Raw genomic sequence first — 25,984 nt, forward strand, 5'->3', positions numbered from 1 at the left:
GAAAACCCCTTCAAAATTTGTTTTATCATCTAGTGTCACTGACAAGGACTCTGTATTTCTGTGAAATATGGAAGCAATTTGGGTCAAGCTGTCACACAGGTGAATTAGTTAATCAAAGGACAATACTACCCTCCTGTCACTATATCAAGATTTTTCAAACTGAACCACTGCGTACAACCCACAATTCAACATCATTCCCACACTGACACATTTATAGCTGCTACTGTTAAAACTATATTTAGAATCGAACAACATAATTTTGGCGTCAGACCACTGCAATGGCTTTGCCTCACGTGCTTGTAAAAAAAATTTGTTACGAATTCATTTTGCTACTACGTTCTTATTCATCATCATCACTAATGCTTACATGGACTGATGCTATACTTTGCAGCATGTCCTCTCTTTGAGAGTTCTTATGCTGTAGAGTGGACAAAAATATTTATCAACCGCTGAAAATATATAATATTAGCATCAATGTATGCCACTCTTGAAAAATAATTGTTTTATCTAAACCTTAAATCCGGCGCGTATCACATCCAGAGCTATGGGAGCAGTATTACGTAAAGGTATCCAAGCTCTTATAGATTTAATAACTATGGGGCGGGTTGTAGGAGGGCTGGGCACTAGCTGGGCACATGAATTTATAGACCGAGCGGGGTGGCGCAGTGGTAAGACACTGGACTCGCATTCGGGAGGACGACGGTTCAATCCCGCGTCCGGCCATCCTGATTTAAGTTTTCTGTGATTTCCCTAAATCGCTCCAGGCAAATGCCGGGATGGTTCCTTTGAAAGGGCACGGCCGACTTCCTTCCCCGTCCATCCCTAATCCGATGAGACCGATGACCTCGCTGTCTGGTCTCCTTCCCCAAACAACCTAAACCCAACCCAACCCATGAATTTATACACTGTTCTAAATCATTCAAATGGACAGTACCCTTAAATAGATGGTTTACAATGTCACTGTTTAGGGCAAAGACAAATAACTGCAGCGACTCAACCAATCTGTTGCAATAAATGTACTTTGTAGGCCAAATATGTTCATTACACTCAGATTTAAATAAACAGAAGAGTCCCTAGATATTACTTCAAGTGCTGCATTCCCGTACATATCTATGAAAATACCTTACTGCGAAAGAAGCGGATACTTCACTTTAACACAATGTTAATAGTCTCGCTTTCTATTGCCAGGCAAGAGTCGCTGACTGCTTCTATGCCCTTATTTACATATTTTTATAAACTGGCTGTCAAATTACCGGTAGTAAGATGGGACCATTTAGCCACAGCAAATTAGGTTGAGGAGGTAGTGGAAACTCGAATGCCCGTGCCTCCTGATGCCATACAGCAGGTATGCAGACTGTGGGATGTTGTCATGGTGATGCAATGCCAGAAACTCGAATGGCAAATCCAATCAATAGGATAGAACGACTGTGGGGTACCGCAGCGGCTCAATGAGTGATGGTACAGCGAACAGGTGTACGTCCTGCTCCAACATATCTGCTAGTGCCGTATCAGACGGCTGTTGTGCTGTTGAAAACAGAAAAATCATGTGTATTTGTGAAATTACATATACACAAAATGAGAGAGAGGAGTGAATTAATACTTATTTTCGAATGTGTCACTATTCTTATACTTTTTATTCTACCTGGAGGCGAGGGTGGCCTCTGGTGATGCTTCTAGATACAGAAACTTCCATAGCGAACAGAACATGAGTGATGACACACAGTTGGCTCTGAGATCGGTGGAAAGGGAGCCCGTAAGAATAATTTTCCGTCACTTTTATGCGGTACAGTTCGTCCAGAGATGTGGGGGCGGGAGACAAAATGGTTCAAATGGCTCTGCGCACTATGGGACTTAACTTCTGAGGTTATCAGTCCCCTAGAACTTAGAACTACTTAAACCTAACTAACCTAAAGACATCACACACACTCATGCCCGAGGCAGGATTCGAACCTGCGACCGTAGTGGTCGCGCGGTTCCAGACTGTAGCGCCTAGAACCGCTCGGCCACCCCGGCGAAGGGAGACAGGGTGGTGAAGAGGGCAAGGAGGAGAAGAGAGGTGACCTTGAAACGTATCCTGATGGACAGCCTTTATTTTCCTGTCATTTTTATGCCAGACAGTAATTGCTCAAGAGGTGTGGGCTGATATCTGTCCGAGGGGTGAACTTTCCGGGTGTAATTTACCACATGCAGCTGCCCTAGAGCTGTGGGTGGTGGTGGTCTTTGTGTGTGTGTGTGTGTGTGTGTGTGTACAGGGTTTCCATAATTAAAGTTCCAGATTCAAAACGCTGTACAAAGACAACCATTGCTTAGAACGACGTCATATCTGAACAGCATATAACTGACGAAGGGGGAAACGTCATGGGAAAAAATTAACGGAAAGTTTATTAATTATTATTTATTAATAGATGCTACCGTAAACTTGTTAGCGTAAATGCTGTCAGCTGTAAATGACAGATGAGTTGGTGTACGACGGCTATGGCTTGAGTTGCACATCTTACCCTCCGTGCCGCTCGGCGTGCATGACCACACAAATCCAGCATCAACAGTTGTGGCACTGTTAGTTAGGTAAGCCCATCCAACATGGCAACGCCGTAACACATTAGATGGGAAAAATCAATTCTTAATTGTGCTGAGATCAAAAACCGCAAGCAAAATGATACCTGTTTTTAATTTTCCTGACGCCGCAAACTGCATAAAAGACAAAATTACAATGGTTCCTTACCATCGGCAGACTCGGGTTAAGATCATGTGATCCGAGCGGACGGCTGACATTTCTAGGATTTCCGAAATTCCTCTGCAACACCCACTTGATTGGCTGTGCTATGTGCTAAGGAGCGCCATCTTGTATAAAAATTATCCAAGTCACACATCCTCGTTTTTGAAGAGCTGAAACTGACATTGGTGTCCTAATGACTCGCATAGTGCTTACCAGTGACGGTACAGGAAACAGGAACCACAGGACTCTTCGAAAAAAACGGCCCAACGGTAAACGATGCCTTCAACCGCACAACACCGTCACCTTTGCACAACGGTATGGACTGATGTGCGTGAGGGCTTTTATTGCCCATGGAAATGGGCGAATGTTGCATAACCATTCATTGTCTGCTACCATTCGAGCAAGAGATTCCGTAGCGAACGTTTATCTTGCTGACAGGTCAGCTGAAAGCAACTCCTCAGCATGGGTGGTTTTGTATGAATAGCAACGCAGGACGTTTCGTAGGATTTTATGCACTGTTTTCGCAGGCATGTTCTACATTTGGGAATTCTCCATGCCCTGCATGTTTGCACACAACCGCTCGAACCCTTCTGCAATTCTGTGACCACATTTTCGATACTCGCCAGTTCAACTGCTTTCCTCCCTTTGCCTGACTGCTCTTCAAAAGAACCCGTTTTTTCGAATTTTGTAACCATTTTCTACGGACCGTTAACGGGATATCAGACAAATCCTTGTTTTTATACCCTTTAGTGTTCCGAACTCCTGCGGGGTTACTAGGGCACAGTCACTGTTCTTGTGAAATAACTTCACCTGCAGGGCGCGGTCTTACGTGGAGACAGTCATGTTGAGCGTCACAGACGGAAACTGAGGAACAGCTATGTGCCACTCTTCAGTTGGTGTCCTTATTCTGGCGTTTACCGTGGAAGATAATTGGTAAAATTTTTGTCAGTCTTTGTTCCATGACGTTTCCCCGCGTCACTAACATACTGATCAAATTTGACGTCGTTCTCCGCAGTGGTTCTCTTTGTACATCGTCTATAACTAGAACATTAATTATAGACACCGTGTATACACACTGATAAGCCAGAACATTATGATCACTGCCCACCACAACCGTGGGTGTCGAATACTGGAGATGCGGGCATGTGATGCGGCAACGACATTATGTAAGTGGAGCAGATGAGGACGGGCTGAACACCTTAGCGAGGAAACTGACTGCAAATATGGTAATCCACTGAGATAAGGCACTTTGACAAATATCATATTATTATTATTATTATTATTATTATTATTATTATTATGCAGAGCCTGTGATCGACTACCTCGAGAACGGCGAAGCTGGTCGACTGTTCACGTGCTACTGTCGTGAGTGTCTATGGAAGGAGGTAGAAGGCGCTAAATGGTTGAACGTCCATGATCTTCACAGACCTGTGGGTTTGGAGGCTTCTCTGCTCTGTAATGTAGGGTTGATGGTGATCTGTGGCATCTCTGCAAATAGAATGTAATGCTTGTGCACGCACAAGTGTCTCGGTGCACGCCTTTCATCGTCCATTGTTGAACACTGAGCTCCACAGAAGAGCACCCCCACGTGTTTGCATGTTGTCTCAACGACATCGTCAATTACGACTGCTGTGGGCAGGGGGCCGGCGGATTCGACCATCGATCAATGGACACGTGTCGGGTCTTATGGTGAATCACATTTTTGCCACACTAAGTCGCTGGTCGTCTCCAAAAACCCATTAATCGAGGTAAACGGCAACTCGAAACGCGAAGCTTGCCACGGACGCAGGCTGGAGGTAGCAGCATTGCGTTGGCGTTTGCATGGGGCCTGTGGTAATAATCGAAGACACTCTTGATGTGGCTTACCAACACAAGGATAGCGTACCAATAGGGACAAGAAAAGAGGCACGAAGGGCGTCAAAAACAGAAATAACAATCATCCATTTATTGCAACAATACACACGCACATCAAGATATATGAGACATTACAATTGCCATACTCAAATCTATTGAGCCAAACAAAATGTATCACGAAGGGCATACACAATGGAGTTTAAGAAATTACAATGGCACATCAACTCCGCTATGACAAACAGTGTGCGTAATGTAGGCCGCACAATTTTACCAATGTAAGAAATTAAGATAATACTAGCATAAAATTAAATAAAATGCCTTGAAGGAAATGTTTATGAGAAGAAGGCGACGGGGCCGCAAGGAAGGAGGCAACACAATACTTAACTCAGATGCACCAAAACAAACAACGGACACCAGGCCACACCAACAACGGACACGTAAGGCACGCAACTACTCTCTCCGTTGCGGTTCCGCGCGTTCCACCCAAGTAATAACTACCTGAAACCTTTTAATACTTGGAACAGTGCATCAGTGATCGGCAAATAAAAAAAAATAATAAAATGACATAAAAATACAATAATTTAAGAAAATCACATCATATGACTATGAACTTAAGGTCTTTCGGTAATTAACAGATTACGAAACAGGTGAAGGGGCATGTGCCACTATTAAATCTTCCGTAATTACACTACTAAATTTCTCAGTACCCTAGTTGCAATTAACGCAACAAGAATTAAATCATTTAAGTCATAATGTTACATTAAAATAATAATAAAATCATTTCATACAGCAGAGGACCAAGAATGGCCCGATCAGTACTCCCCAGTGAAGCAGTTCACACAAAATGGTACTCCACGGGTCCGAGCACACAGCCCCATACAAAATGCAACACGACCACAGCGACCTGGCGTACTACCAGAACCACCAGGCAGTAAACCAAAATCGTACTAAGCCAAAACAAGGACCGACTTTTAAAATAACGAGACCTAGCCCGGGCCCGACAACAGACCAAATGCCGTGAAATCCATAAGAAACCTCAGCCAGCTTAATACCAAAACAACAATTTATGAACAATATGCAAAACACGAGACCTCTCAGTCGAAAGGCTTCCGTTTAGTCGCGAAGGTGGTTCCGACCCGCCTGCTGAGGTGCCAAGCGTCGTACGCAGTGCCGAATCAAGCTTAACCTTCATTAACTGAAAGCGGAAGCACCACAAGACAAAATAAACACCATTCTAACTGTGCAAGGCAAACTCTATGGAGTGCCACTCGAAGACTATACACTTGAAGATCAAATATAAAGCACCCAGACTAACGTGCCGCTGAACGACGCACTTCCATCAGCAGCGTCTAGTAGAGTACTGAGAGCAGCGTACCCCATCGATATACGAGGGCTATCCACAAAGTACATTACGTTTTGGAATTAAAAATAAATAAAATATTGGAAAAATTTTTATTATATACAGATGAAAGCCACACTTAAATACTACTTTTCTACATAGTTGCCATTTAAATTAATTCACTTATCGCAGCGATGGACGAGCTTGGAAATTCCTTCGTCGTAAAATTTGGCCGCCTGTGCCTTCAACCACGTGGTTACCTCTTCTTGAAGCTGTGCGTCGTCATCAAAACGCTGCATAGCCAACCACTTCTTCATACCTGGGAATAAGTGGAAGTCGCTTGGTGCCAGGTCGGGACTGTACGGCGGATGAAGAAACAACTTCCACTTAAAAGATTCGAGAACTTCACGAGTGGCATTTGCCGTGTGGGCCCGGGCGTTCTCGTGAATCAGCAAGATCTTTGAGCCCAACTTTCCCCTGCGCTTGTTTTGTATTGCTCTTCTGAGGTGGTGCAGAGTTTGGCAATACCTTTGAGAGTTTATTGTAGTGCCTCTTTCCAGGAAATCCACAAAAATCACACCTTTTCTGTCCCAAAAGACAGTTGCCATCACCTTCCTTGCCGACTTTGTCTGCATGCATTTCTTGGGTTTTTGGGGGGAATTTGTGTGCCCACTGCATTGACTGCAATTTTGCCTCGCAGTTCACGTGCTTAACCCAAGTTTCGTCACCAGTAACGATGCGATCGAGTAATGAGTCGCCATCTTTCTCGTAAGTGTCCAAAAACGTTACAGCTGCAGCAATTCGCTAATTTTTGTGATCCCTGTCAAGATTTTTGGTATCCGACTTCCACAAAACTTATGGTAACCAACCTTCTCGGTAATGATTTCGTGCTACAAACTTCGTGAAATTTGTGGAAAACTCATAGAGAGTTACGTTATTGTGAAATTACGGTTTTCACGGACCGTGGCATCGAATTTTTCTACAAGTTCAGCAATCACTATGCTGGGTCTTCCACTTCGCTCTTCGTCGTGAACGTTAGTTCGGCCATTTTTAAATTTTATGACCCATTGATGCACTCCACCTTCAGTGATTATGTTGTCCCCATACACTTCACAAAGCTGCCGACAGATTTCTATCGGTGTACAGTTTTTTGCAGTCAGAAACCTTATTACAGCACGCACTTCACACTTCGCGGCATTTTCAATTAACGCTGACATTTCAAACTGTCACAGTAACTCAACGGAGTACAGCACGAACCTCTCACTAGCACGGCAGGATGGCGACTGAGCGGCGGAATGCCATGACACCAAGATGGCCGCGCTAGCCCCACCCCTAACGGACACAAACGAAAACGTAATGTACTTTGTGGATAGCCCTCGTACATCCATGGGAAAGTTAACGAGGATAACAATTCCAGCGACGGAGAGACAAGAGGACGAAATGACATCCCGCCGCACATAGAAGGTATTTCAAACTCAGGCACGACAAACTACAACAGGCGAGATTTTGCCCCCCTTGCGAATCAAGTTAAACGGCACACCACGCCGCTGTCCACACAATAACCGTAAAATCACGGTCCGGTCTTCCCATCGGGCCCCACTCGGCGTCCAGACGCAAACAACCCCAACCGTGTCGAACTGTCTCCACGCCAAGGTAGCCCCCTCTTTCCTCCTCACACGCCTCCAGCTAAGCTCCGGCCAGCGATCACACACGCAAACAACCACCTAACGCCAAAGCGCCGTCTCAGTGAAAACTCAGAACTTAGATAGATACGGACTTGGAAATAAGCGAGCACCCTAAGAACTCTGACACCTGCGAACTACCTGCATTCCTTTATGGTTGAGGTCTTTACCGAGTGCAATGTCATCTTTCATCAGTATAATTGTCCGCGTCTCGAAGCCAGAACTTTGCTACAGAGGTTTCGGGAGAATTGCAGTGAATTCACGTTGATGGCTAAATTCACCTGATGTATATTCTATGGAACCCCTACAGATTGATATCTGTTCGCCTGATGCATATCCTATGGAACCCTTACGGGTTGCTATCGCATACCGCATACCCAAATCAGCCACCAGTCATTTACGTGAATTGCATGAGCTGTGCGTAAAAATCTATGCCGAATACCTCCACGACCCTTCCAAAAAACTGTTGGGTCCCTGGTACGCATAATCAGTGATGTATTTCTTTCCAAAGACGGTCAAATAAGTTGTTAACAAGGTGGCTATAGTGTTTTGTGTCATCAGTGTATATATGGGTATCCCTCCTAAGAGCCAACAAGTGCCTTTCTCCAGTATTTGAACAGATTACTCCAATTTTGTTACTGCAAATTATGTTGGAGTCAGCCCAAACACGTACTGCTCATCTCGTCGTTCATGCGATTTCTATTGTGGACGTAAAGCGTCTGCTTCATTCCCATTATGAACATAATGATTTTTAAAGAGGAATTTTACATTCCCATTCGACAGCGTGGCCCCAAATTAGCCTAGTGCGACATTTGTTTTATCGATATGTTTTATTAGGGCCAGCAAAACACAGAGATAGGTACTCCAGTAGCGAAAGCATCGCTATAGCCCACGCTAAATGCTACCACCATGCAGTAGCGCTGCTCAATCGCTGCTAGTGGTTTTTCTGGATTTGGTGTCCCTGTTAACATATATCAAACAACGAATATCACTCTAGACTACACTCCTGGAAATTGAAATAAGAACACCGTGAATTCATTGTCCCAGGAAGGGGAAACTTTATTGACACATTCCTGGGGTCAGATATATCACATGATCACACTGACAGAACCACAGGCACATAGACACAGGCAACAGAGCATGCACAATGTCGGCACTAGTACAGTGTATATCCACCTTTCGCAGCAATGCAGGCTGCTATTCTCCCATGGAGACGATCGTAGAGATGCTGGATGTAGTCCTGTGGAACGGCTTGCCATGCCATTTCCACCTGGCGCCTCAGTTGGACCAGCGTTCGTGCTGGACGTGCAGACCGCGTGAGACGACGCTTCATCCAGTCCCAAACATGCTCAATGGGGGACAGATCCGGAGATCTTGCTGGCCAGGGTAGTTGACTTACACCTTCTAGAGCACATTGGGTGGCACGGGATACATGCGGACGTGCATTGTCCTGTTGGAACAGCAAGTTCCCTTGCCGGTCTAGGACTGGTAGAACGATGGGTTCGATGACGGTTTGGATGTACCGTGCACTATTCAGTGTCCCCTCGACGATCACCAGTGGTGTACGGCCAGTGTAGGAGATCGCTCCCCACACCATGATGCCGGGTGTTGGCCCTGTGTGCCTCGGTCGTATGCAGTCCTGATTGTGGCGCTCACCTGCACGGTGCCAAACACGCATACGACCATCATTGGCACCAAGGCAGAAGCGACTCTCATCGCTGAAGACGACACGTCTCCATTCGTCCCTCCATTCACGCCTGTCGCGACACCACTGGAGGCGGGCTGCACGATGTTGGGGCGTGAGCGGAAGACGGCCTAACGGTGTGCGGGACCGTAGCCCAGCTTCATGGAGACGGTTGCGAATGGTCCTCGCCGATACCCCAGGAGCAACATTGTCCCTAATTTGCTGGGAAGTGGCGGTGCGGTCCCCTACGGCACTGCGTAGGATCCTACGGTCTTGGCGTGCATCCGTGCGTCGCTGCGGTCCGGTCCCAGGTCGACGGGCACGTGCACCTTCCACCGACCACTGGCGACAACATCGATGTACTGTGGAGACCTCACGCCCCAAGTGTTGAGCAATTCGGCGGTACGTCCACCCGGCCTCCCGCATGCCCACTATACGCCCTCGCTCAAAGTCCGTCAACTGCACATACGGTTCACGTCCACGCTGTCGCGGCATGCTACCAGTGTTAAAGACTGCGATGGAGCTCCGTATGCCACGGCAAATTGGCTGACACTGACGGCGGCGGTGCACAAATGCTGCGCAGCTAGCGCCATTCGACGGCCAACACCGCGGTTCCTGGTGTGTCCGCTGAGCCGTGCGTGTGATCATTGCTTGTACAGCCCTCTCGCAGTGTCCGGAGCAAGTATGGTGGGTCTGACACACCGGTGTCAATGTGTTCTTTTTTCCATTTCCAGGAGTGTATTTTCGAACCATTCTGTGGCGTGGTCGTATAAAATTCCGCTTCAATACTAGTTTTGTTTGTAACGGGAGACAAACCGACGTTTCTCGCCAAAACTGGGCATCGCATGAAGGACGTCATGAGCAGTACTTGACTGTAGACAGACACTGAAACGACGAATCTGCAAATATCTGCCGAAACATCACAGGAAATGCGCCTGGCGGCTATTAAGAAAGCGCACCATATGTATACAATATGATTCCATTTCAAATGTTTGCGTGCCAAAATTTCAGGTTCAAATGGCTCTGAGCACTATGGGACTTAACATCTGTGGTCATCAGAACTACTTCAACCTAACTAACCTAAGGACATCACACACATCCATGCCTGAGGCAGGATTCGAACCTGCGACCGTAGCAGTCGCGCGGTTCCGGACCGCCTTAACCGCGAGACCACCGCGGCCGGCCAAAATTTCAGGTACTAACATGTTTGTTTCAGATGATTGTTCGGCATCGTCTAATCAAACAATAATGATTGTCCCGCATAACTATACACAGTTGGCCGTCTCTGCTCCAAGTCACGATTATCTATAGATCTTCCTACGTTTCGCTACAACTCTGTGGGTACATCTTCATCGTCCGCAAACACCGTCTGATGGTTCTAACTTTCTTCATTGGCTCATTTATATACATTGTGATTAATGGGTCATTTACATATATCATGGACACTAGCAGTCACGAACATTCTGCTCGTGTACTTTACTTACATGTCTGAAGATTTTCTCTTAGAAAATTTAGAAAGGGAACTGGATAGAATAAATTAGTGAAGTTCGATGGCAAAAGGAACAGGACTTCAGGTTAGGTGAACACAGGGCTATAAACACAAAATCAATTAAGGGTAATGCAGAAATAGAATTAATAATGAATAAGAAAATAGGAAAACAGGTAAGCTACTACGAACAGCATAATGAACGCAGTATTGTAGCCAGGATAGACACGAAGTCCATACCCACCACTGTAGTACAAGTTTATCTGGCAACTAGCTCTACACATGATGAAGTGAGGCCGGCCGTGGTGGCCGAGCGGTTGTAGGCGCTATAGTCTGGAACCGCGCAACCGCTACGGTCGCAGGTTTGAATCCTGCCTCGGGCGTGGATGTGTGTGATGTCCTTGGGTTAGTTAGGTTTAAGTAGTTCTAAGTTATAGGGGACTGATGACCTCAGAAGTTAAGTCCCATAGTGCTCAGAGCCATTTGAACCATTTTTGATGAAGTGATGGAGGAAATGTATGATGAGGTAAATGAGATTATTTAGATCGTTAAGAGAGACGACAATTTAATAATGATGGGGGACTAGAATTCTATAGTACGAAAAGGAAGAGAAAGAAAAATAGTAGGTGAACGTGTACTGGGGAAAAGAATGAAAGAGGAAACTGCCTGGTAGTGTTTTGCACAGAGCGCAGTTCAGTCATGGCTAACAGTTGGTTTAAGAGTCATGAAAGGTTATGCAATTGGAAGGGACCTGGAGATACACGAAAGTTTTTAGATTGATTATGTAATACTAAGACAAACATTTCGTAACCAGATTTTAAGTTTTGAGACATTTCCAGCGGTAGATGTGGACTGTGAACACATTTTATTGGTTCTGAACTGTAGATTAAAACCAAAGAAACTGTAAAAATGTAGAAAATTGAGGAGATGGGACCTGCATAAGTTGAAAGAACAAGAGGTTCTTGAGAGTTTCAGAGGGAGCATTAGGAGACGATTGACAAGAAAAGGGGAAAGGAATACAATAAAAGACGGTAACTTTAAGAAAAGAAATAGCGAAGACAGCAGAGGATCAGACAAGTAAAAATATGAGACATGGTATAAATCCTTGGTTGATATAGGAGATATTGAATTCAACTAATGAACGGAGAAAATATAAAAATACATTAAACGAAGCAGGCGAAACGAAATACAAATGTCTAAAAATGGTGATGGCAAGAAGTGCACACTTGCTAAGCGCGAATGGCTAGAGGACAAATGTAAGCCCGCATCTCGTGGTCGTGCGGTAGCGTTCTCGCTTCCCACGCCCGGGTACCCGGGTTCAATTCCCGGCGGGGTCAGGGATTTTCTCTGCCTCGTGATGGCTGGGTGTTGTGTGCTGTCCTTAGGTTAGTTAGGTTTAAGTAGTTCTAAGTTCTAGGGGACTGATGACCATATATGTTAAATCCCATAGTGCTCAGAGCCATTTGATTTTGAACAAATGTAAGGATTTTGAAGTATATTTCAATAGCGGAAAGGAGATACCACCTAAGGGAAAATTAAAGAGACCTTTGGGGAAAGGAGAAGCAGCTGTATGAATATCAATAGCTCAGGTCGGAAATCAGTCTTAAGCAAAGAAGGGAAAGCTGAAAGGCGGAAGGAATATTCAGAGGATCTATACAATGGAGATTTACTTGAATACAATGTTATATAAATGGAAGAGGACGTACATGAAGATGAGATGGGAGATCCAACAGAGCACTCAAAGACTGAAGTCGAAACATGGCCCCAAGAGTAGACAACATTACGTCAGATCCAGCCATGACATTTCCATCTAGTGTGCGAGATGAATGATACGGGTAAAATACCTCAGACTTCAAGAATAATATAATAATTCGAGTTCCAAGGAAAGCAGGTGCTGACTGGTGTGAATATTACCGAACTATCAGTTTAATAAGTCATAGTTGGAAAATAATAACACGAATAATTTACAGAAGAATGGCAAAACCAGTAGAAATCGACCTCTGGGAAGATAATTTTAAATTCTGGAGAAATGTAGAAACACGTGAGGCGATACTGACCTTACAACTTACTTCAGAGGATAGGTTAAGGAAAGGCAAACCTATCTTTATAGCATTTGTAGACTTAGAGAAAGCTTTTTACAACGGTGATTGGAACAAATTCTTTGGAGGAGGAGGAGGAAATTAGTGTTTAACGTCCCGTCGACAACGAGGTCATTAGAGACGGAGCGCAAGCTCGGGTGAGGGAAGGATGGGGAAGGAAATCGGCCGTGCCCTTTCAAAGGAACCATCCCGGCATTTGCCTGAAGCGATTTAGGGAAATCACGGAAAACCTAAATCAGGATGGCCGGAGACGGGATTGAACCGTCGTCCTCCCGAATGCGAGTCCAGTGTGCTAACCACTGCGCCACCTCGCTCGGTCAAATTCTTTGGAACTGTGAAGGTGGCAGGGATAAAATGCAGGAAACGAAAGGCTATTTACATCTTGTACAGAAACATGAATGCAGTTAAAAGACTCGAGGGGCATGGAAGGGAAGCAGTGGTGAAGAACGGAGACAAGGTTGTAGCCTATCACCTATGTCATTCAACCTGTACGCAGAGCAAGCAGTGAAGGAAACCAAAGAAAAGTTTGGAACAGGAATTAAAGTTCAGGGAGAAGAAATAAAAACCTTGACTTTGCCGATGACATTGTAATTCTGACAGAGAGAGAAAAGAGCTTGGAAGAGCAGCTGGACGATTGGACATCGTCTTGAAACGCGGATATAAAATGAACACCACCAAAAGCACAACAAGGATAATGGGAATGTAGTCGAATTAGATCATATGATGCTAAGGAATTAGATTATAAAGGAAACAATGTGGTAGATAAGTTTTGCTACTTGCGCGGCAAAATAACGCATGATGGCCGAATTAGAGAGGATGTAAAATGTGGACTGGCAGTATTAAGAAAAACATTTCTGAAGAAAAGAAATTTGTTGACACCGAATACAGATTTAAGTGTCAGGAAGTGTTTTCTGAAAGTATTTGTATGGTATGTGGCCATGGATGGAAGTGAAAGATGGACTATTAATACTTTAGACAAGAAGAAAATAGAAGCTTATGAAATGTGGTGCTACTGAAGAACGCTGGAGATTAAATGGGTCGATCACGAAGCTAATGCAGAGGTACTGAGTAGAATTGTAGGGAAAAGAATTTTGTGGCACAACCTGACCAGACGAAGGGGTCGATAGGACAAATTCTCAGACGTCGAGAGATCACCAATTTGTATAGGAGGGAAGTGTGGGAGGTTAAATTTGTGGAGGTATACTAAGAGATGGATGCACTATCCAGATTCAAAAGGATGTAGGTTGCAGTAGTTATTCGAAGAGAAAGAGGCTTCCACAGGATACGATAGCTTGGAAAGCTACATCGAACCAGTCTTCGGACTGAAAACGTAACGAGAACAAAGAACTAACTGCTGCGGTCCACGTGCTGGGAACTCTTCAGCCCAGTCACAAAGTCAGACTACTGTTCTGTACACTTATTTTCTGCTCGTTAGGTGACACTGTGGTAGTGTACCGAAATGCTTTCGACAGTGGAGGCAGTTGGCATCAGTCTGGTCATCGGTATCTACATCCTGAGTCAAGTGGACAAAAGTAGCGATTTGCCTTCCACGCGATGGTTGTTGATCTCGAGAGAAGATATTTTCGGTACCTAGTAAGATCACAATAAGCGAGCATAAAACGTGTTCAAAATATTACGCCAGATCCATGTTAGTGATGTAGGCCCGTAGTAGGCATATGCATCTGTTCGAAGCAAGCTTAATTCGTCCGGTGGCCAGCGACAGATTGTTGCTACAGCTGTACCTACATATACATGACTACTCATTAATTCACACCGAAGTGCTCGGCAAAGGGTTCATGGGACAACTTTCAGGCCGTTTCTCTACCGTTCCAACTGCGCATAGGTTAAAAGAACACTGAAATCGGAGGAGAACGTTGGAGACAAAAATTTCGTGCAACTTGTCGCAAAGAATACGCCACCACAACTCATGTATTGTATACGTTATACTTTCTCCCTTATTTTGTGATAATACAAACCGAGCTGCCCTTCTTCATACTTATTCCGTATCCTCCATCAATCCTAAATGGTGAGGATCGGCCGGACAAGCGCCGTGTAGGCAATCTCTTTAATAGCCCTGTTGCATTTTCTGAGTCTTTGGTTTGCCTTCCTCACAACATTATCTCTGTTATCGTTCCTATTTAAGCTGTTCGTAATTATAGCTAATAGGTATTTGGTTGAAGCGACAGTCTTTAGGTTTGTATGATTTATCGTGGAAGTGAAGTTTAACTAATTTCTTTCAGTACTCATGTGAAAGACCTCACACTTTTAATCACTTAGGGTCAATTGCTACTTGTCGCAACATACAGATGTCGTGTCTAAATAATTTTGCAATTGGTTTTGATATTCTGATGACATTACTACACGGTAAATGATAGCATCATCTGCAAACAACTTATTTGGGAGTGCTCAGATTGTCTCCTAAACGGTTTTTATACATAAGGAACATCAGTGGACCTATAACGCTTCCTCGCGGAACGCCAGATATCAGTTCATTTGACTCGATGCTTTTTCGTCAAGTACTACGAACTTTGATCTTTCCAACAAGAAACCCCGAATGCAGTGGCACAACTGAGACGATATTCCAAAGGTACGCAGTTTGATTAGAAGTCGCTTTCAAGAGATGTTATCAAAAGCCTTTTGAAATTTAGAAATACAGAATCAATTTGAGATCCCCTTTCGACAGCACTCATTATTTCGTGAGAACGAAGAACTAGTTGTGTTCAACAATAACGATTTTTTTTTAATCTTGCTGACTGTGCGTGTCAACAAATCGTTTTGCTCGAGGTAATTCACAATGTTAGAACACAATATACGTTCCAAAATGCTACTGAAAATCGATGTCAGTGATATGGATCTGTAATTCGTCGTACTATTCCTACATCTGCATTTAAGTACTGGTATGACCTTGCAACTTTCCAGTCTTTTGGTACGGATCTTTCGCCGAGCGAGCGTTTGTATATGGATCGAACAGCAATTTCTCCCGTTTAATCTATATGGAAACAAGTATCCCAACCGGAATAATCTTTACTCTGGTGAAGCATTTCAGTTGACTTACTACCCTGCACTTGCTTATCTTCATATGTCATATTGTTGTTCGTACAGTGACTGAAAATTAAGCGAGCAGTATGATATTCTTCAGTGAAACGATTTCGGACTCCAAACATAATATTTTGGCATACTCTCTGTGATTACCCATCTTCCAGTTACTGATTTGACATATGACGAAACTCTGAGGATTTCCTGTGAGATCGGTATGTTGAATCATACTTCGTTATCCACTGAACGCATCAGGGATGGCTATCCTTAGGTTCATTTGAGATTTGTTCAGATTTTGTTTGTCTGTGAGGCTTTGACTGCATTCAGATCTGCAATGAAACTGTGTTTGCTTTTGGAGTGGATTTCTAAATGACTGCTGAACCACGGAAGATCTTTCTCTTCCCTCATAACTTCGCTTAGAACATACCACCCTAAGACGTACTTTATAGCACTTTTGAAATTTCCTCCACTTAAACTACACATTTTCAATCGCAGAGATGAAAGCTTGATTTTCATTACTCAGGCAATTTGAAATTCGTTTCTGGTCGCACTTGCTTAGCAGAAACATTTTCCAACTTGTCTATACATTCCTATTCACACCGGTAGAAATTGATGCTCCAACAGCCTTATCATGAATGTGCCTCTGCTCTAAAAGTCCTGTCTTTGTGTAACCTCTCATGTAACAAAGGGGCCGACAGACTTGTTAATCACGAATTTTAATGAGTCTTAGGTATGTTGTAGAGGGGCCTCCCTCGAGTGCCTGGCTAGGGGCTTTTGATAATACGGCCATTAGTTTTCGAGAAAATCGAAGCTGAAGTTTTATGCGTACCGCCTATAACCGTAACGTCTCTCGTCGTTCGACCTAGAGACAGTAGTGCAGAGGCCAAGGTTCATGATTCCCACGCTGCCGGTGGGAATTCAGATGTTTGCGTTGCTTACTCGTGGGAAGCATGAACTGGTCAGACACCTCACGGTCAACTTTTTGTAGATGAAACGGAAGCATCCATCTGCAACGTAAAAAGTATTCCACTCAAATGTACTCCGCCTTACCGACTCTGTGAGTATGTTTTTATGGGCAAGTTAAAATTTTCACGAAAAAAATTCAAAATACTCTCAACTCGTTAAAGACTGATAGAAAAATACGAGCCGGCCGGTGTGGCCGTGCGGTTCTAGGCGCTTCAGTGTGGAACCGCGTGATCACTACGGTCGCAGGTTCGAATCCTGCCTCGAGCATGGATGTGTGTGATGTCCTTAGGTTAGTTAGGTTTAAGTAGTTCTAAGTTCTAGGGGACTGATGCCCGCAGATGTTAAGTCCCATAGTGCTCAGAGGCATTTTAACCAAATATACGAGGGAAGACTGCGCAAAAATACATTCTGTGATTCTGTATCAAGTAAGTTCATCTACGGCCGAGAAATTATCAAATATACCACGTTCGTGTCGAAGTTGGCCGAAGAAAGAACAATGTTTTGGAATGCATCCGATTTTTGTTTTCAGTAACACTTCTGAAAGATCCGTGTGCCGGCAAGGCAGGAGCTTTCATTAAACGTGCGCTTTGCTCTACGAATTTGTTTTTCGGTTGCTTCTATGAAAACTAACACCTGGAATTCCGTTCTAGCACACAACGCGATGGAGCGAGTAAGGCAATACTGTATCATATACTGTAAAAAACGGAATACACATTTGAAGAAAATTTGTTGTAATGATTGATTTATTAATGAAATTAATAAGGCGAAGAGAACTATTTTTTAAAACTTTTTGTGTGACGTACAATACTGGCCATTAAAATTGCTACACCAAGAAGAAATGCAGATGATAAACGGGTATTCATTGGACAAATATTTTATACTAGAACTGACATGTGGTTACATTTTGACGCAATTTGGGTGCATAGATCCTGAGAAATCAGTACCTAGAACAACCACCTCTGCACCTCAATAACGGCCTTGATACGCCTAGTCATTGAGTCAAACAGAGCTTGGATGGCGTGTACAGGTACAACTGCCCAAGCAGCTTCAACACGATACTACAGTTCATCAAGAGTAGTGATTGGCGTATTGTGACGAGCCAGTTGCTCGGCCACCATTGACCAGACGTTTTCAATGGATCAGGTTTCGCAGGGATCGAATGAAGAGTAGAGCCACGGGTCGTAACACATCTGAAATGTAACGTCCGGTGTTCAAAGTGCCGTCAATGCGAACAAGAGGTGACCGAGACGTGTAACAAATGGCACGCGATAACATCACGCCGGGTGATACGCCAGTATGGCGATGACGAATACACGCATCCAATGTGCGTTCACCGCGATCTCGCCAAACACGGATGCGAGCATCATGATACTGTAAACAGAACCTGGATTCATCCGAAAAAAAGACGTTTTGCCATTCGTGCACCCAGGTTCGTCGTTGAGTACACCATCGCAGGCACTCCTGTCTGTGATGCAGCGTCAAGGGTAACCGCAGCCACGGTCTCCGAGCTGATAGTCCATGCTGCTACAAACGACGTCGAACTGTTCGTGCAGATGATTGTTGTCTTGCAAACGTCCCCATCTGTTGACTCGGAGATCGAGACGTGGCTGCACGATCACTTACAGCCATGCGGATAAGATGCCGTAGGAATCCAGCACAGCGTTCCGTATTAGCCTCCTGAACCCACCGATTCCATATTCTGCTACCAGTCATCGGATCTCGGCCAACTCGCGCAGCATTGTCGCGATTCGACAAACAGCAGTAGCGTTAGGCTACAACCCGACCTTTATCAAAGTCGGAAACGTGATGGTACGCATTTCTTCTGCTTACACGAGGCATCACAACAACGTTTCACCAGGCAACGCCGGTCAACTGCTGTTTGTGTATGAGAAATCGGTTGGAAACGTTCCTCATGTCAGCACGTTGTAGGAGTCGCTACCAGCGCCAACCTTGTGTGAATGCTCTGAAAAGATAATCATTTGCATATCACACCATCTTCTTCCTGTCGGTTAAATGTTCGGTATGTAATATGTCATCTTCGTGGTGTAGCAATTTTCATGGCTAGTACAGTATAAACCTGTTGTGTGTCAGAGACCAAAAGGTAATACTCACCCAGTAATCTAACTTCAAATTTCAGACAAATTTCACCAGTAAGGGCACTGCAAGGAGCAAAATATTTAGATGACAGTCTGAGAACGAATAAAGCATTTGGATAAATAAACCAAAGTATAATAAATTCTGCAGTGAGGCCCCCAAGGTAAGGTAGAACCTACCACCTGCTATATCATAGTCAGCCTGTAGCGGCGTTGAACGCCAGTGTGCAGGGACACACAGCTCTCCCAATCCTCAATGATCTCAGCGTCCTCTTCATCAAACAGTTCCTCAGTTCTCCTAGTAAGAAAACGTTAACCTCATTGATATTATCAACTTCACTGCCTGGCAGTCGTACAAAAAACGAAAAACTCTTTATTTAAAACAATTTAACTTACTTTTTTCCACTACAGTTATGTGTCTGAGCCTGTTTACGGTCAAATGTTGATTCGTAGGTAACCTACGAATGTCGTAATATCTCATAGTTGTCCAGGAACGTCGTTACGCCGAAACACTGCTCAGGACTCAGCCGGTGTTCGGATGCTAAGCCGCCGCCTGTCGCGTTGTTGCAGAGCTGAGTTTGGCGACAATGGCCGGCATCAGGGACTGGCTGGTCCGCCAGGACGAGATGGTGTCAGACGAGAGCAGGCGGGCTCGTAGACAGCCCGGGTTCTCGCTGCTCAGGAAGCTCGACGTCGACTGACGGCTTGCCGGCACCGCCAGCAGCACATCGCACCCCGTCCGTCACCAGCTGAGAGCGACGGCCGCTGGAACACACTGACACGTACGCTAGCTGGAGAGTGCTCAGATTTTGCGAGTGTGATTGCTAAGGATCTTACGGTTTCTAGGAAAATAATATCCTCCACAGTGACAGTAATGAGGTTCTCAACATCTATTCTGAATTAGTCTCACAAATTCAGGTCACAGTTGATTTGTAGGCTGTGCTAGCTGGCATCGGCTACTTCATTCATCCCTCAGCATTTAAGATTCTCGTTGTTTTCCTATATAATTTAAGATGACCCCAGTATAATTGCTTAACCAAAATGCTGTCGATATCCGTCGCAAATGTGATCTAATCCAACACTGTGCCCTTTCGATTGTGACCCTGATGGCGACAGAACATTACACTTCATGAACAGCTATATAATTCACACTCCATCTAGTGTCATAACTAATGTCAGAAGAATTCTTTTCCTCTGTTTGGCCTGTCAAGTAGAAATTCCCCTACCTGCATTTAGCAGTGCAAAACTTACGGACGCAAGTAACTTTCGCATTGTCACTGCCTGTTAACATAGCTCAATGAAAGCTGGACCATGCTTAGAAAGAACTGCTACAGTATTATGCAGAATATATTCCTGATATTGTCAGTCTGGGGGCGAATTACAGCGTATGATAACTGAAGAAAACTTCACAAACCAAGTTCGTAAAAAAAGCATTTTTTAGGATGACCGGTTTCGATAGAGTCATCATCACGTCTTATGGTTAGAAATTTTTACAACATATTGTCCATTTTCCATCGCAGTACATATGGACAAATATTGTAAAAATTTTAAAGCGTAAGATCCTATGACGCAAGCATAGAACTGTCGAAACTGGTAATCCAACAAAGTGCGTTTTTACGATCTTGGCTTGTGAAGTTTTCTTCAGTTATCGTACTCACTAGAAGATAACTGGGAGAGATACGCAATGTGACGAACAGAAATGGCACTTTTATTCATAGACAATAATTTCACTGTAGTCTCTTTCCAAGCACGTTACACAGCAAGCATTTCTGTCGCTACAATTGAAAGAAAAACAGCCCTCGGTCACTATTTTTAACGAATTAACCGGATTTCACCACTGCTAGGAGTGTCTTCCTCAGAATTTAAATCAAAGAATAGTCTATATTCTATAACATGGTCACAGAATTATGACTATAAACGTATGACAGAGTCATAATTCTGTGACCATGTTATAGAATATAGACCATTCTTTGATTTAAATTCTGAGGAAGACACTCCTAGCAGTGTTGAAACCCGGTTAATTCATTAAAAATAGTGACCGAGGGCTGTTATTCTTTCAGTTGTAACTATTCACGGTCTCTGAACGTGCAGCCATGTAACAAAATAAAAAAAATTCTATTTCTGTCGGTGGTGATCACACCTCCGGGGCAGCTGGGTGGTGGTCATGCCAACATAAAAGCAGCGCAATGATTGCAGCGGAGCCTGCACATGACATGGCTGCTTTTACAGGTGGCCAGGAATAGGATGTGCTGCACCTTGGTCTTCCACTGGGATATGGAAGTGGCAGTCCAAATCACAGCCCCCTGCCACCGTATGAATGGTCAACGCTGAACTGTGGAAAACAACAAAGTGGACTACTGTGTGGCACCATATGCTGCTGAACGTAGCAGGCTTGATATCAATGGCTGCTTCACAACCCGGGCCATCTTGGTGTTCCCCTCCACCACCAGGGTTGTAGAAACGCGATGATGGGAATTATCCCTACAACATTCTCCCGAAAACCCGACCTCAATCTATAATAACCTCCCGTAGTTTCCACCCTCTCTGTCCTACCACCTCCTCCCAGTCACGACTGTTCATCCTAACTGTGTGCCACTTTCTTCCAGTGCAACTACCAGTCTTTTTCTCTGTCTGATCCTCTCCTTTTCCGCTCCCTATTTCGCCCTCCCCTCCCACAGACCCTTCTGACCCTGTGCCTGAGAGCCTTATCCTGTCTTCTTCTAGTAATTGCTTGCTCCACCAACAGCACTCTTCTCTCCCTCTACCTGTCACCTGTACTCTGCTGCCCCTGCCCCTTCCCTGCTTTCGTTCAGTGTAATAGTTGTAGGCTGACCAGATTGGCTGGAGATAGTGGTCATGTGTGCATGAGGTGTGATTGCTTGTGTGAATGTGCTTGTGTTTTCCTTTCTTTTCTAAAGAAGGCTTTGGCCAAAAGCTTAGTGTAATAGTCTTCCCATTGCGCCTCTCTGCATCTTTACTGTGAGTAGCAATCTATCCTTCTTTATATGCCATAATTTACCATTTAAATCCACCGTAATGTCACATCTCGTGAAGAACTGAATGGAAGCAAGAGACGAGGAAAAATGAGGAAATATCCAGAAGCGTCGTTCTTATTGTTTGCGTGGTGTGTGAATCCTACTGCTGCATCTCATTGATTGTGTGTTTGCACAATAACGCTTGTGCTATATGTCAGAACATATTTTGGCATCATTTACTATGTTGTGTCGATTTTTAAGCATTCATTATCCAGTAATGACATATGTCGTATGTGAAGTTTACATTTTTGTATGGTGTATTTTCGGAGTTCTGTGCAACTCCAAAATCAATGCAATGCAACATCCTCAGCCCCACAACACTACAACTCATAATGTCACTAGACATGGAGAAAGGAGCCCCAGTATAAAACTAACAGACTGATAATCCATCGTAAATTAATGTAAAGAAGTGGAAGAGATGCAAATTCTGTTCTGGAAACTATTTACTACATTTATAATCAGACAGTTTTAGTGATAATAGATGATCTAGTGTATTTAATCATATTACACAAACCTGGCTCTGTATGCATATGCTCGATGGGATTGAGGAATTATACTTTTACCAGCGTGGCACACCAGCATATTACCACCAAATACCGCTCTTAACGAGCATGGGATGTAACGGCAATGCGTTAGTGAGTTTCCGTCATATTCTTCAGCTTCATCATCGTTAGTGCATTATGTCAAAGAAACTTTAAAGGACTTGTGAACATATGAATGAAGTTACGCGCAGAGTTACATTCGAGATAAAACTGAAGCGACATGTTCCAAGAATGCTGTAATCATTTTGATATACTTTTCTGAAATAGAAATCCATAATAAATAATTGTGGTATCTCTGGAAGCCAACGATAATTACAATTAATCTTGTTATGTTTGAATACATTTAGTGTTATAATCCCTTACACTGCCTCTCCATCCCTGAAAAGTGGATGCAGCATATTGGTATACTCTGCATGTCACGAATATGAGCCACACATTTGTGAACATACAACATAAATACAGACTAGTACAGGTTCATATTAGATACGAACATTGCAAATATTCAATCTATTGTATGAATAATTCACATCAAATAATTCTTTTCTCCAAGTACTGCATAACCAAAATTTAATTGCAGGTAGACATTTTTTACGTGAAGAAAATTCTTCTTACACCTCTAAACTGGACGACAGAGAACCCACATCTGTTTCATGTCGTTATTTCCACAGAGCATTCAAGCAATTCTATAATTGTCTGATTTGCTATGTGTTGCAAGTGTAAATGTTTTGCATACTTAAACACAAAAGTAGAATTTTGTTGCGTTTAGAAATATTTCCTGCTGTGATTTATATTTTACTTCTCATTGGACTGCTACAGCAAAATGTGTTACATAAAGATTTGTCTTTGATGAAATATATTGTTCTAGTTTTAAATACTTCTCGAGTTTCATCTTATATTCGTTTCATGTAATTTAGTTTTGGAACTTATTTAATGAAACGTACTGTTTTGATGTTCTTCCGACAAAAATATAAAGAATAATATTATGAAAGCTGTGGATGATTTTCGCCACTCCAGAGCTGAGTGGAGTGTGTTAGTCACATGTATCCTCAAGGCATGTGGCGTTTAAATACATCTTACTCCTAGACACAAACTGACCCAAAAATCAGAGGGATATTTCAGGACGAAACACATCATAATTGTAAGGAAATATACTATACCTGACTAGGAAAAGACAGCCCATGAAGAACACCGAAAATGTTAATAGGTACTCTATAATAAGCTAATGGGACAGCAAAAGAATGACTCTAACATGTGAATATATACATAGAATGTGAAGACCAAAATGAAACAGAAACTGTCTGTAGCACAGTTCCTTAGTTTCAATAACAAAACATGGATTCATACAAAATTGTAACTGACATCCTTAACTGTGATGCGCAAGTCAATGCAAATGCCCTCAAATAATTGGAACAATAGGAATGGACCATGAAATTAAGACTGCCATTTATTTGGACAGTCCATGAGTCATACAAGATCAAGAGTGATGCCTCACATATTATCGTACAGTACATGAGACAGTCGTAGGGCCAAAACAATGCACGGGATATAATCCAACACTATACCTGAAACTATAAAAGATAGTCACTTCATAAAAGTTCTGTGTCTGCTAAAGATGGATGTCACACACGACGTTATACCAAAAGATTAGAAGGTGTTGGTTGCTTTCTTTTTATTCCACCATAATATACTTTGTGCATAAATATTACTAAAGCTAACTCATAAAAGCATGTAACTGGTAATTAACATTCGATACACTACTGCATTACAGTTGCTTACGTATCGACAGTTATAAGAGTCACTATCTGAAATAGAAAACGAATACAGACTTCTCTCTGAGTAAAACTGATTTGCGTGCTTTTCAGAGAATACTTTTTCATCAGACATCTGATCAGTAAATTATACATCTTGATGAATTTTCAAAACTAAAAAAGTTAATAATTGGCTCCTGTTCACTGACATTGTGTAGAATTCAACTTATGGTTGCACTGTCTGAAACTCGTCAAGATATAAATAGCTTAATTAAAAATTTTATTTCAATATTCCAATTTGGAATATAAGTCGTTATGGCATCAAAGTTTTGGTACTCTACATGTTAATGTGAACTCTCTATAAGTTTATGTATTCGGGAATCAAGTCTACTACTTTTGCAATCATACAGCTAATATCGAATTGCAGTTGAAGCACGTAATAAAAGAAGTGTCCCAATATGTACGTCTTTGCCCGAAATGGGAAAATTCTCTCTGGTTTCACTGAATTATCAGGCTGCATACAAATATTTACAAATTACAGAGTTAACGATTTTTATTAGTAGGAAAAGTCTTTTAGATACATATTATGATTTGAAATAATTGATGTTTGAGCTCTTCGGTGGTTTTGGTCTGTAAGACTGCTTGATATACTCTAGCACTAAGTCATTAGTGTACATTGAGAATACTACTTCACACTGTGAATTATCTCTTAAAATAATAGTTGTCAACTACAAATCAAACTCAATAAAACTTTAGCAAGGACATTCATCTGCTACAAAACACTGATTCAATCAATAAAAGTAGTTACCTACAATTTTTGATGATTTTATCCGTAAAAAATTTAAAGTACTGATACATCTAGCAATTTAATTAATCTTTTTGTAAACTAACGTCAATAATGCTACATGCAGTTCTGTTCAGTTATGCCTTACTGGTTTCGATATTCAGCATCAAACGTTTGGCGAAATGCGTTATTGATTTCACTGTTAAATCAGAAAATTAGCTCTTATGACCGAATATCCTAACAACAAAGAAGTAAAGAGTATTCGTTTATCTAATTAGCACCTTTAAAAGCACAACAAAGTGGAAGTTATTCCCTTCTTCTTGTCCATGTTTCCCACATGCTCCTTCCTTCGCCGAATCTGCGGCGAATGTCCTTTCTAATCACAGTCAATTTAATTTTCAGCGTCCTCCTACAGCACCACATCTCATCACATCAATTCTCTTCTTTTCCAATTTTCTCACAGTTCATGATACACTAGCATACAGTAAATGCTGTACTCCAAAGATACATTATCATAAATAGCTTCCTCAGTCTATGGCTGATGCCTGATAATACCAGGTGTTTCATGGGCACGAACGCTCTCTTTGTGAGTGCTCTCTTCGTCCGTCATGTGTTATTTCGCTTCCAGGGTAGCAGAATTCTTCAACTTCGTCTACTTTGTGGAGCGCAATTTTGGTATTTGTTTTATTACTAGTCTCATTTTTGCAAATTTTCATTACTTTCTTATTTCTTCGGTTGACTCGCAATCCATATTCCGTATTTTTCAGACTGTTCATTCCATCCAGAATGGCCTGTAACTACTATTCCCTTGTACAAAGGATAGAAATGTCATCTGTAAATCCCCTCACCACAATTTTTCCACCCTGGATTTTTATCCCACTCTTGAACTTTACTTTTATGTCCATCATTGCTTCATCTAT

The 25,984-nt window shown here is 42.9% G+C and overlaps 1 protein-coding gene across 1 annotated transcript in view; it reads left to right on the forward strand.

The window, feature by feature from the left end:
• Window positions 1-19,656, forward strand: part of LOC126260372 (clavesin-2-like) — an 80,892-nt gene extending 61,236 nt beyond the window's left edge. The window contains exon 6 of the mRNA XM_049957701.1: window positions 19,526-19,656. Coding sequence (XP_049813658.1) covers window positions 19,526-19,656 — 131 coding nt within the window. The remainder of the gene's footprint in view (window positions 1-19,525) is intronic.
• The last annotated feature ends 6,328 nt before the right edge of the window (window positions 19,657-25,984 follow it).

The sequence above is a fragment of the Schistocerca nitens genome, chromosome 5 (assembly GCF_023898315.1).
Source record: "Schistocerca nitens isolate TAMUIC-IGC-003100 chromosome 5, iqSchNite1.1, whole genome shotgun sequence".
Lineage (NCBI taxonomy): Eukaryota > Metazoa > Arthropoda > Insecta > Orthoptera > Acrididae > Schistocerca > Schistocerca nitens.